General features: G+C 40.2%; 1 protein-coding gene and 1 long non-coding RNA gene across 3 annotated transcripts in view; one reads left to right on the top strand and one right to left on the bottom strand.

Moving 5' to 3' along the window:
- Positions 1-721: 721 nt before the first annotated feature.
- pou1f1 (POU class 1 homeobox 1) overlaps positions 722-12,761 on the bottom strand; it is a 16,459-nt gene continuing 4,419 nt past the window's right edge. Inside the window, exons 3-9 of one of the 2 annotated variants that reach the window (XM_071505365.1) lie at positions 12,218-12,318; positions 9,491-9,652; positions 8,447-8,545; positions 3,607-3,870; positions 3,291-3,455; positions 2,573-2,633; positions 722-2,475 (exon numbers count right to left, since the gene is read on the bottom strand). In XM_071505365.1, coding sequence (XP_071361466.1) covers positions 2,235-2,475; positions 2,573-2,633; positions 3,291-3,455; positions 3,607-3,870; positions 8,447-8,545; positions 9,491-9,608 — 948 coding nt within the window. In that variant the 5' untranslated portion in view covers positions 9,609-9,652; positions 12,218-12,318 and the 3' untranslated portion in view covers positions 722-2,234. The other variant, XM_071505282.1, reaches the window with a different exon arrangement.
- LOC139637056 (uncharacterized) overlaps positions 12,458-12,761 on the top strand; it is a 1,753-nt gene continuing 1,449 nt past the window's right edge. Inside the window, exon 1 of the long non-coding RNA XR_011694524.1 lies at positions 12,458-12,547. This is a non-coding gene — a long non-coding RNA (uncharacterized lncRNA). The remainder of the gene's footprint in view (positions 12,548-12,761) is intronic.

Here is a 12,761-nt window from a genome sequence, read left to right as displayed (position 1 = left end):
GTGAGATGGTTTTTGGTACTTAAAACCACAAATATATCTTCTTATGGATATCAACACTTCAAATAAAACAGAGGGAAAGTGCAAAATAGGGGACCTTTAAAATCAGTGTGCAGTTAAATTGCATTATAATGAGTCTACATATACATTTTCATATCATGCAAAAAAAATTACTTCTGCAGAATGTAATAATGCATCATGCACAGTATACAGTATACATTCAGATGTATGAAAAATTGTGATTAGTTGTTGCCATCTTGTTAAAATTAAATAATGAAGTGATATATGTACAATGTTCTCTGGATACATAACAACTGAAGAAAAATACCAAGAGTACATTTGGAATTGAAGAGGTGTAACTTCCAGGAATAGTAGTATTAAAGCTTTGGGCCTCAGTGGCACCGGAACTAACAAGTTTCTCAGTAGCTTTATCATGACTGTACTATGACTTTCTGTGCAGCTTCAAAAATGTGCAATGCAATCTACAACCCTGCTGCATTTATTTCCCCTGACAACACTCCAGTTACACAGCTGTACATGAATCACAGAGGGAACTGCTTGTTTCTGAATTAAAGTGTCTTCTGGCTTTATTCATGAATCCCCAGTGACACCCTCATGAATTGTACAGTTCATGATGTACCCCTGAACTGACTCTCTCTCCTCGTGTATATATTCATAGTGTAATATAATGACATCAGTATAAATGAGAGATGGCACATGGAGGTCATCATAAAACAGGATTTATTTTTTGGCAGGCATGAGTTGAACTGATTTACCTTTCAGTAGCTGAGGCAATTTGTTAGTGCAAAATTTTGCATTAACCAGATATGTCTTAGGCATATTTATATTTTCAATCAAGTTAAATAAAGGCACTTTGTATCTGTCTGACATTCTTATGTGACATATTTTCATTCATTCGTTCTTTCAGCTCTTCCAGACACCTGTTAATGATACCTGATATGAGCTGAAAATCAAGGCCCAGATTCGGTCTGGTGTTAGGTGTTAGCTTGTTTCTTCACTTTACTAAGACGTCCCACATCAGTCATCCCAAACCAGGTCAGAGTCGTGACTGGCTCGTGTTCTTCTTGGTATGACACTTTGTCAAGGCAGCAACAACAAAAGCATCAACATCAACAAATATGAAAAATGAAATTCTATCTTACAACCCGGAAACGGCAGAGCTCAGATCCATTTGACAAAAATGACAAAAAGTTTCACATGTCCCTGACTTCAAAGCATCAATCAAAGAGTTTGTAAGTAGATCAGCATCATATATTAGATCTCAAATAAATAGGTTGTTGTGAAACTTTAAATATATTAATGTTCTGAGCATATATTTATTTAAATAACTCATCATCAAACATTTTTCACAAGACAGTCACAGGTAGTTAAGAAGAGGACACAGAGGCATCAGTTCTAATGCACAAACACATACAACTTATGGCACAAAGAGTCTGCTGTTAAATACAGATGTGAATCTAGCATCAATAATAAAATTCTTTCTCCTGGGGGCGGTATTGCTAAGGTCTGTTTTTAGAAAGGCACAGGGCTGATCGATAGGAGTCCTCATCTGCAATCTAAATTATATCTGCTCTCTGTGGTTAATATACTTTCAGTATTCATGTAGCAAACAAGGCACAGCCAGGATTCAGTACATCTAAATGTCAGGACTGGGAGCTGCAGCATTAAACCTGCATTTTATTTTCACAGTTACAACTTCAAAAAAAAAAAAAAAAAAAAAAAAAAAATTGGCTTGGTTGCTCTTTGACGTTTATATATGGTATGTTTTTTAATAGAACTTTTCTGGGACATATGCAGGTTAAAAAACTGCAAAGAAAAATTTCTATTACAGTAAATAATAAGAAAAACAATATAAAAATGGCGTTTAGAATACTGCAGTAATAGATGTCTGCACAAATTAAAAAGACATTTGCTCCTGACAATGACTCATGTTGTTATAGTGAAATTGTGTTGAAGTGTTATTTTTATATGTTTTTTTGTCAGGCTGATGGTTATAAATTCTCATCTGACTGTTAAATTAGTGAAATAGTTTTAAGTGCGTCAGCAGATGCTTACTGCAGGGAGATGGACGTTTTTTATAACAAGCCTTTTCTATTTCCCGTTTAGTAAAATTCTCCCACTTCACACTGGAATGATTTGAATTAACACATTTTCACTAACAGTGTCCACGAAGGATCCTCTATCTGTGAACAGACTCCCTCTATCTGAACCTTAAATTACGTCATTGGCCTTTGTGTTTTACTCATCTGTGCTATGCAGTTTGGACTGATCTTGGCCAAACAGGAGCTGAGGTTGAGGCTTGTTTTAACCCGTTTCTCCCTTTGCCGTCGGTTGCAGAACCAGACTCTGACCACCTCCTTCTCCAGATGGAGGCCTTTGGCTATCCGGGCTATTTCTTGAGAAGATGGCTTACTTTTCTCCACAAAGCTGCGCTCCAGAGCCTCTTTAGCTCCCAGGCTGCGGTGTGGAACAAGAGACAGAGAGGACACGGGAAGAGAGATTATAAATTTAGATGTATGATATGTTTTGTATGTTTAGTCCTTGCAACACATACCTGATAGTCGTTCTCCGTTTTCTCTTTCGCTCATTCATTCCTATTTTATCGTTGTACAAGGCTGCAGGAAAGAAAAGAAAGTTGTACGTTTAGTGTCCCCGTAGAGAACAGGAACTAACCTAATCTAACCTACTGGGCCTGGGATTTATTGCCAGATCAACTGTTTGTATAAGTGTCAACACAAGACAAACTATGACTTCTCTACGACCTTTACAACAAATATAAATGTCAGCTCTTTAAAAATCAGACATCTCAGCTGTCAGACTGTTCTGTGATGTTCCCTTGACCTTCTTGGTGTGAGAGGGAAGGGAACATACTTCAATTACAAAGAAATATGAACATCTCATACTTCAATCTCTGCGTCTTCTTTGTGAAATCCTGTCTAGTTTTACCTCTTCAGACCTCCAAGGATTATTCAAATAAAACAATCTGAGGAAAGAAAATCACTCTCAACTTTGAAACAGCTTACAGCTCAATGAGAAGTCGTGAGTAGATATTGGTTCATTTCAAGGATTCATGAGGCAATAAGGTTGGGAACCAATGTCTTACATGATGTACAACTTCATAATCATGCAAAGAAAGCCCATGTCTCATTGATCTTATCACAAAAATCAGTTCGACCATATTGAGATAAGGCAAGTAAAGATTACAATGAAATAAATGCTCTAAATGGAGGTTTGATGGAGTGGAGTGGATGTGTGTTATGCATGTTACTCACCACCAGCCAGCTCAGCTTCGTTCAGCCATTTCGCCAGAATAGCCTTGAGTTTGCAGGCGTTCTTAAAGCTCAGCTGTAAATTTTCAAAGCGGCAGATCGTGGTCTGGCTGAACTCTGAGCCGTGCACTGCAGCAAGAGCCTCTCCTACGTTAGTCTGCGTGTAGCCTAGAGGTCACAATGGAACAGAAATACTTTCTTGAATACACTGGGCAGGGAAGTAGCTAGGTGTGTGCAAACACAGAGGCATTTGTGGTGTGGGGTCTAACTGGTGCAGTTGGATGGTGATAATTTTAAGTTCTTCTTAAATCAAGCTCACCAAGTTTGATCCTGCGTATTTTAAAGTCATTGGCAAACATCTCCAGCTCTCGTATCTGTGGGGAGTCCATGGCAGGGGCATCTTCGGGGTCTCGCATGCTCTTCCTCTGAGCGTCGGTTTTCATCTCTCCGACACTGGGGCCCCCAGGGGCCTCATCAGTTGAGAGGAGAGCCGAGGGCAGCGAAGAGAAACCGTGGCTTAATGCACAAGAACCACTACTTAGACCATGATCAGGAAACTTGTACAAGCAAGGAGTAAGAGACCCTGGAGAAAGAGAGCGAGAGAGAGACAGAGAGAAAACTTGAGAGAGGAAAATTAGTCGGTAAGAGACACAAGGGAGACCCTCAGACTGTGAGAAGGGTGTTATTCCCACATGTATCCTGAGAGCCTTTATCTCGACAGCAAACAAAAAGTTTTGACATGCTCCTGTGAGACGCACTGAACTGCTGGGAATAAAAACTGCCTGTTTGTTTGCTCATCACTTTGCCATGATAGGCAGTATATTGTTTTGAATAAGTGTGACAATATGACCATCCCCCCCCCCTCTTGAAATGAAGGCTGAAGCCTATTCAGATCGTTTTTTCTTGATTTGTCTTATTTTTTAATTTTTAATTTTGTCAGTTTTGCAAAACCTCAAGTAGACCGTGTAGCAGTCTCCAGTCAAATAGAGGATGCTGTCACTGGTACATCTACAGCCAGACAGGTACAGGCACTACCACTGATGTGTGAAGAAAAGTATGTTGTAAGGAATGAAATCTAATTTTCACACTTGGGTAAAATCGGAGGAAGCTCCAGTCACTGCTAAAAACAATGACATGAGTCTGAAAGGTCTGAAAGAGCTTGTATCTGATATTAGTGCTTAAACACTGTGTTTTCATGGCCATTCACTTCCTTGTTCATTAACATAATATATTCCAGTTTACCCACAACTTAACCAGCCTCTGTTCTTACTTATTGCTTGTCTCTCTTCTTGTCCTTGGCTTCAGTGTTGCCACACAAAGCTGAGTACTTCTCATACTTGTTCTTAGAAAGGTCTGTATTCAGTAAAAATAAACATGTGCACAATCTTTTGAAACATATTCATAATAGTTACGTAAAACGCAATAGGCTAAAACCATGACATTCAAGATTCTTCATTATTTCTACAGGTGGCTCTTAATGTTAAGTGGTTTGCTGCAGTGGAGCTGTTGCTGTTGCTGTTAGTCACTAGTTTGTTCCTTTTGTTAGTATTAATGACAGATTACTGCCAGAATACCAGATGGCTGGATGACTAATTGTAATTTGGAATATGATCCTCCTCCATTGCATCACTGCTCCACACAGCTGCAGTGGAAACAAAGAACTGCAGTGAATAATTTCATTATTAAATTTGTAATTAATCACATTACATCATAGTCATCATATATGACCAGATGGCAGGCAACACCTAGTGTGTAATAAAAGGCCGACAGCAGGTCCATGATCTCTGTCATGAAGATCACATGCTCTTCACAGTATTAATCTGTCTGAGAGTCTGTCCATAATAAACAATGCAACACTCCCCTCTTGTGTTAGTCGGGTAGCAGTGCAAACTGTATTATGCAACTGTGATAACTGAACTAATGCGATAAAAAGCATCTCTTGTCTAAGTTTCAACCAATCAAATGAAAAATTACAATATGCTGATGTTTTTGTAATATCTTATTTATCAAAGACACTATAAAGGACAAAAGTTCTGTACAGTGGATGTGCACTCGGTTGCAAGTTTATTAGGTACACCTAGCCAAAACAACTGAAGTCTAATACAACAGTCCTGCAATAAGTCTTACCTATATGATGGTCATAATGTTCAGCTTTTATTGAAAGTCTTTTAGAGAGGTGTTAACTTAAATATGTGGGCATTTTGGATGATGTAGTTTTTGTCCTGGTATTTCCAATGTTTCGTCAGTTGTATCTATATCAGTAATGGTAAATATTCAGAGTGAAATTGGTACTTACATAGTGGCTCAACTAATCGACATTCACGCAGGTTTCATCTTAGCCCCTCACTGACTTTGCTCAGAGCAATGACTTATCTATTCGTCTACTCAGCCAATGAGGATGAGCCACAACCCTTCGACTGCTTGCTCCATTTAAACTGACCATGTAGCACACAGCCACATCTTTTCTACTGAGCCTGAGATGACAATGCTGCAACAAAAGCTTCATCTGAGACTCCGGTATACAGGAGGTAAATATTGCCTGACAACAGCAGTGTTTTAGCCATTCTGAACTCTCTCTGGAGGAATACTGTGGCAGAAATAGGCCCTACTGAATCCAATAATAACCCTCTCAATCCCCCTGAACAAAATGGTTGGGCTTCCAAAGTGGAATAAAGAAAAGGATGCTGCCATTGACCTGCTGAATTGTTCAGTCGAACCTATGCAACAGCAGCTGGAGAACAAGGTGGCAGATTCTATGGTATGCATCAGTGATTTTTCTTGTACTGAAGGTGTGGGGGAGAGGCTGGACACCTTCTTCTGAAATCTATTTTTAAGGCTAGGAGGTAAAATCCAAGTATAGTATACAGTATGTCTTCCTTTCTGCAATTGCCTATCATTTTAAACCTTTTTCATAAAGCTTATTGGCTTGCTGCCAGTTAAGATTCTACTGTTATCATCAGCATGAGAAAAAAGTGGGCACCCTGTTAAAATCCCTGCACCTTATTTGTTTACCATTAGGAAATTAGGGCAAAACCCCTCACCTCTGAGGACAACAGCAGTCTCTTTAGGTCCTGGATGATTCAGCTTGAGGCATCCTGTATTCCTCACCATGCTGGAAATGTTCTCGACAATTATGCTGTGGTGCCCACAGCAGTTGTTTCTGTGCTATGGAGACTGGGCGGCGAGCCACTTTCAAAACACAAGTGGGCTCAGTGGATTTGTGAGAGCACATCACAAGCCTTTGTGTACAAGCACATGGACCCTACAGCTGCTATACATGTGCACCACCCAAAGAGTCCAGCAGGGTGAGCAGCTTTATGCTGAGCAAATACAAATACAGCAATTTATTTACACATCCAGCAGATAGGGAGAGACAATAACATTCATCTAGAGTCATGTTTCTGGGCGCCTGATGTAATGTAAATCTATATTCATTTTCATTTTAGCTCTGTCTTGGTCTTCACCAACCAGTGTGGAAATATCAGGCCTGTTCAGCTGCTAAATTCTCCACTATGTGCTGCCTCCTGGGGCTGAAAACATGTTAAGAGGAAAAAGCTCCAAATAGCTGAGAGGAACTGCAGAGGTGATAACTCTCTGCAGGGTCACTGAGCAACATGAACCCACATAACACTTAATCATTTGATTGATTTTTAACCTAAAAAATACATTAGCGCAGCACTTAAAAAAGTAAGGGCCAATTTCTTCTCTAACCTCAGCTCTGATCATTTCTGTTTCATGCTATTAGCTTTATTTCTGCTCAAATGTGCGTCTCAGATATCCTGCTGAGAGCTGTTGCTGCTGACCACTCTGAACAAGTGATTTACTGGAGGCAGTTTCTCACATGAATTCCACTGTTTGCACACTTCAGATGCCTCCCACTAAATTCATCCAGGATATATTTTTTTAATTTAATACAGTTGGTTTGTCAGTCTTCTAATTGTTAGTACTTCCCTTATTTTGAGCTAAGCAACATCCCTTTGTCTTAAACAATTGTCTTCCCACATTCTTTTCACATTCTTTTCCAAGGTTGTTGACAAAAGCTACAAAAGCTCTCACTCAAGCTGACTGCCAGTAATATTTGTTATACCTTCAATCTGCCCTTCGACAGTGCAGACAGTGAGTTCATTAAAGTGACACACGATCTGTTGATGGAAGAAAATATGAGCTCCTGTCTTATTTTAATCCTAACATATTTCAGCACAGCCTTCGACACCACAGCCCATACAATTTTATTAGACCATTTAGAGGAGTGGGTCAGTGTCACTGTGTCTCCGCTTGAGTGGTTAGAATCCAACTTTTAACCAGTGCTTTCTGTTAGAAGACGCAATTTTAATTTGTTCTGTGCAACCACGGTTACATTTAAGGTCATATTCTTTGTGGTCTGTGTTTGCTCCCACTCACTTAAATCACATGAAACTGCAATCGTTATATAAAAGTTAAATTCTTTAGACCTACTTTAGATACTTTAGATCTACTTTAGACCTTGAAAGATTATTTGTGACTTAATTCTTTCTTTTTCATTCTTTCTTTTGTCATTATTTTTGAATTATTCAGATTGAATTATGCAGGAGACTTGTGCAGGAAAATCCTGTCTGAATCTATGTGTTGGATATGACTGGGTGTTTCTTTAGGTCTGTGTTTGTGGAACATTGAACATTGATTGACTTTGTCCACGAGAATGATTTAAAATAAGTTCCAGCACCATTCTTCCTAACAAGGTGCACAACATCAGCACCCACTTCAGTCAGTAACGACTGTGTAGTTAGGACAATAAATTCAATGCACAATATTGCTCCTGCACATTAGCTTCAGTGTGAAATTTGTCTCCTTGTGCCATGAAAAAATAACAAATCTCTTAACACCAATACCATTGTTTGAGACAGTTTTCACCTAGCTCCTTCTCTATTCATGTTTTTGCTTGTGTTTTTGCTCTCTCCACAGGCGGGGGAGGAAGTGGCAAGTCGCCTTTGACAGTTATGTTTAACAAGTGCGCTAAAGAGCTCAAGCGTTAGGCAATGTAATCAAGTCTGAAATTGATTTTAACTGGTAGCAGATTTAAAATTAAATGGAGAATAAACAAATTGTCAGCTCAATTTTCTGGGTTTAACTGCAGGCCAGGAGTGTGTGTGTGTGTGTGTGTGTGTGTACATGCCCATTACCTTGCAATGGGTTTGCACCGCTCACCATATTAGGGTGAGGGACACCGCAGGTTTGCAGGATACGAGTCTGAGAAATGCTGGCAGAAAGCATCTCCTGAGCTACAAAGAGAGAGAGAGAGAGAGAGAGAGGAGAGAGAGAAGAGAGAGAGAGAGAGAGAGGAAGAGAGGGAAAGAGAGAGAGGAAAGAGAGAGAGAGAGAGAGAGAGAGTGACGGGGGGGGGGGGGGGGGGGTTATCATCATAATTACCAATGTCAATAATGTCAATAATCTTCACACACAGTGTTGTTAGTACAACACCGTTACATCTTCAAAGGATATTTGACTCAACACCACAGACTCAAACAAGGAGTCTGACCATACTGACGTCTCCACGCATTTCAATGTGAACTGTGTCCAGTTCTGTCAAACAAAGTTTTGTTTTCCAGTATTTTGCAGATTGTGTCCAGATAAAGGCCATTTCTGACACCAAGTAATTACCAAAGTCAGACTGTGGATTTTTAGACTTGGCTTCAGTGCATCCTGAACATCACCATAATCACTGCAAGTCCATATCGATTAAGTCACTGTCCTCAACATAATCATCTACGTTATTCCATCATCAGATTAATCATTATCCCGACCATGAGTCATCATCAGCATCATTATTTAATATCAGCACTGCAACTGCTGCTAAGGACCATTTTCATCAGCAACAGTTAGAATAATCTAGGGCTATAAACTAACACTTTTTAATCATCTGTAATCTTTTTACTTTTTATTATTTTTCATTGATAATAATTAGTCTATAATCTAACAATAAGTTTATAAGATGTCTGAAAAATGAGAATTTTCCCAGAATCCAAAGTGACAGTGTCAGATTGATTGTTTTGTCTGGCAAATGGCCCAACACCTCAATATATTCAAAAATATACAGAGAATATTTATCACTTTTGCTTGATACATTTTGTCGATCATTTACCCAATAAATCAACTAATTGGTACACTACTAAATTTATCACAGCTTTGTTGTCTCTGTTGTCACAAATACCACCACTGCTACTCACCTGTCATCATGCCATAGGTGGCCTGCTGGTTGCTGTAGTGACAGGGGGTGACTGGGTAGTGTAGGCTCGGGGGGCTGTTGCCAAGAGCGTTGCCGAGGGAGGAGGTGGACAGGTGCATGTGGGAGCGCTTGGAGGTCTGACCCAGGGACAGACCAGATGATACTGATGGGGACAAATGTGGTTACAGTCTGAGCAGATGACGAAAGATCAGCACGCTATGATCCAGACTATTATGTTTTTAAATTGGAACTGCTGATAGCTGCTGTTACACTGTATATTGACATAAGATGATACATTTTGTTTTAATTATTTTTAGAACGAGTGGGTTTTTAAGGAATTGTCCATGGAAGTGTGACATGAATGTTCTGAAACACACAAAAACTTTACCTTAAAAGCCCAATAATGACAAAGAATGTCTTTACTGGGCTTCATCATATCAGACAGAAAGAGAGAGAAAGATGACAATCATGGCTAATATCTCAGTTTTCAACATGGCCAATATTATACTGGTATGTCAGTCACATGCTCGTGCAGACAGAGCAGAATTCAACTTGAGCAGAAATGTTGTTTATTGTGGAAATGGATCTCAGTGCAGCCCTGTTTTAACATAAACCTATAAAGAGCACAGAAGTACCGGAGATGGTTTTTAAGTGTTCAATTCATTACGACTCCAATTCTCATCTAGAGGATGACTTCTCTTTAAAGACTCTGCTTTGCAAGAGGCATTGAGAATGCTCCTCTCTGCTAAGTGTATTTAAATATAGTTGAATGTTGCTCTGGTCGTGTCCTCTGCTAATTACATAATTATTCATGTATTCATCTTTTTATGCAGCTTGGTCTTCTCTCCAAGCCCTAATGCATTCATGCTGGTGTAGCTGAGATGCTCTCTGTGCTGGTACAGACAGTTTCTGTGTTTTCCTGTCATGTATTATGATTCGACCAACGATTATGAGGCTGCCTTAAAAAAACAGTGAAAATACTGCACCAATCCTGCTGTAATTGTGAATTTTACTTATTTCATTATTACAATTGTTATATGTCTTAGAAGGCCACATTACATGTCCTGCTTATAGTCTCATTGGAAGACAGCACACAAATACAGTATAATCTAGATGTAGTGTGTGACGGATGTTCGGCATGATCTAATCCAGTCCATTCTGAGCACCAACAATCAGCTGGCACTAAAATCTCCAGGAAGTTTTCTCCACAATGCTCCACGGAGAAAAAGACCTTGGGGATTTTGTCATACTGATAACATGTCCTAGAGGTAATTATCCACTGAGTAGAGACAGCTGGGCCAACCCATCTGATTAGATGCATTAACATAATTTGGATTAGATTTGAATAAATGTATTTCTCAATTCAATTCATCCTCCTCATTGCCTGACAGCATGACTGATAAGGAGGCATCAACAGGTCAATTATAGGTCTGATTATAGGAGCAACTTGTAGCAACTTGTACACGATTCACCTGCGGCTCCCAAAAGACTTCCTATATAATCAATAGTGTGCTCGCTATCAGTACAAGCAAATCCCTGCACAGCACTAATCCATGCTCTGTCATAGCAAGAAAAGGGACAATACCAATACCCTTTCTTAGACTGAGGTAATTGCTAGAGGCCCGTCTTCCTGCAACAAGGATCTAACATCATGACAACAATATATGGGATGTGGTCCATATCATTAAGAAACTGTGAGTTCCCATTCTCCCCTAGGCCTAATTTTGTGCAGAACAAATTATTCAAAAGTAGCTCATATGCTTGAAATTACAAGACAGAAGGCCCCCAGAGCCCTGCTTACCTGCAGAAACCATGCTGTGTGCATAGGAAGTGGCTGGCAGGCAGTCACTGGTAGAGGCGTGGTGCATGAGGATTGGCAAGGCTGAATCTCCTGCCAGTGGGGTGAAAGAGTCAGTGCTGAACGCCTGACTTGCCATTCTTTCCTGGCCTCTCACACTCAACTGATCCCAATGGTACACTGAAGTTTGATGTGTTCCCTTGAATGATTTCCTGTCTTCGCTTGCCTTCTCTTGCTTTATTTGGTCTTATCTCCCATTGCTGCTTTGCTCGTCCTTTGTCTTTTCAAGTTGAAAGCTGTTTCCTCGCCGTCCTTTCTTGTGTCTTGTTATGGGTCGTCTTACTTTGTCTTTTGTCTCTTCTTCTTTGGCCTTCCCTTGTTCTGCCTCGTCTCTGTCTGGCCACGTCTTGTCTTCTTTCACCCCTTGTATCGTCGTCTTGCTTTGTCCTTTTCTCTCTGGCTCAGTAAAGCATACTTCTCTCTTTAGTCTCTTATTACTATGCAGGTAGAAAACTGTGACAGGTTTTTTTTTTTCTCAGAGAGAAATGGATGTCCACACTTCAGTTTGAACTCACAGTTTTTGGCATGACTCTACCTTAAGCTAAGATTCTCAAAGATGAATAGTGATGAGCTTCAGGTTGCTATCGCTGGCATATCTGCTCAAAGATGTTTCTCACCTACTGAGATTTCTCTCATTAGGGCCTGTTCCATGCATCTCCCTGTCTCCTTTCTCTGGTAGATATGCAGTTAAGCCAGTCTGTCATACCCTCAGCTATTTGCTGCCCTTGTCTATTGCAGGTATTTATATCCCACCCATGTACAACTAACCACCCCTCTCTCAACCTATGAGGCCCCCTGTTTCCTATCGAGCTGCTCACCCCCACCTACCAATCCCATGTCCGTGCTGTTATTACTTGTGTTTGTCCTTACCTGAGTTCTTCTCATCCCGTTTCCAAATCCAGGATTAGGGTACGGAGCGGCTGAGAAACCCGATCCCCTCCTCTCCCCTTGCTATCTCTCCGTCCCTCTCCCTGATTGCAGGATTGTGTTGTAGAAGCAATGGGAAAGTAAAGTGAACACTTAAATTGTCTCAGACCAATTATTCTTCTTTGTTTTGCATGTGTCTACCCTCAACCAGTGCTCGGAAAATGCAACCTGGAGAAACACAACACTTGTAGCACAGATACTGAAATGCCTTGCAGCAACCTTTAGGTGTAAATTGGATGCTTTTTGTGTGGATTGACCCAGCTTGACCTGAAGGTGAGGAGCACAGCTTTAACCCTACCTAAAGAAACTCCTGACACTTTGTCTCAAAGTGAGCAGAAAAAAAGGTTACTATTGTTTCAGTATGGTGTCCATATTGTGTCAAATGCAGAGTGCTCCAGGTAAAGACAATAGGTCTCATCAGGGAGGATAAAGGTTAATCTCGAGAGCGTGGCCACCATGTGCACTCTGTTGTGTCTGTTTGTATTTG

This window comes from Trachinotus anak, unplaced genomic scaffold (assembly GCF_046630095.1).
Source record: "Trachinotus anak isolate AG129_WGS33_773 ecotype Australia unplaced genomic scaffold, CSIRO_AGI_Tana_v1 ptg000001l, whole genome shotgun sequence".
NCBI lineage: Eukaryota > Metazoa > Chordata > Actinopteri > Carangiformes > Carangidae > Trachinotus > Trachinotus anak.
This window is presented reverse-complemented; position numbering and strand designations above follow the sequence as displayed.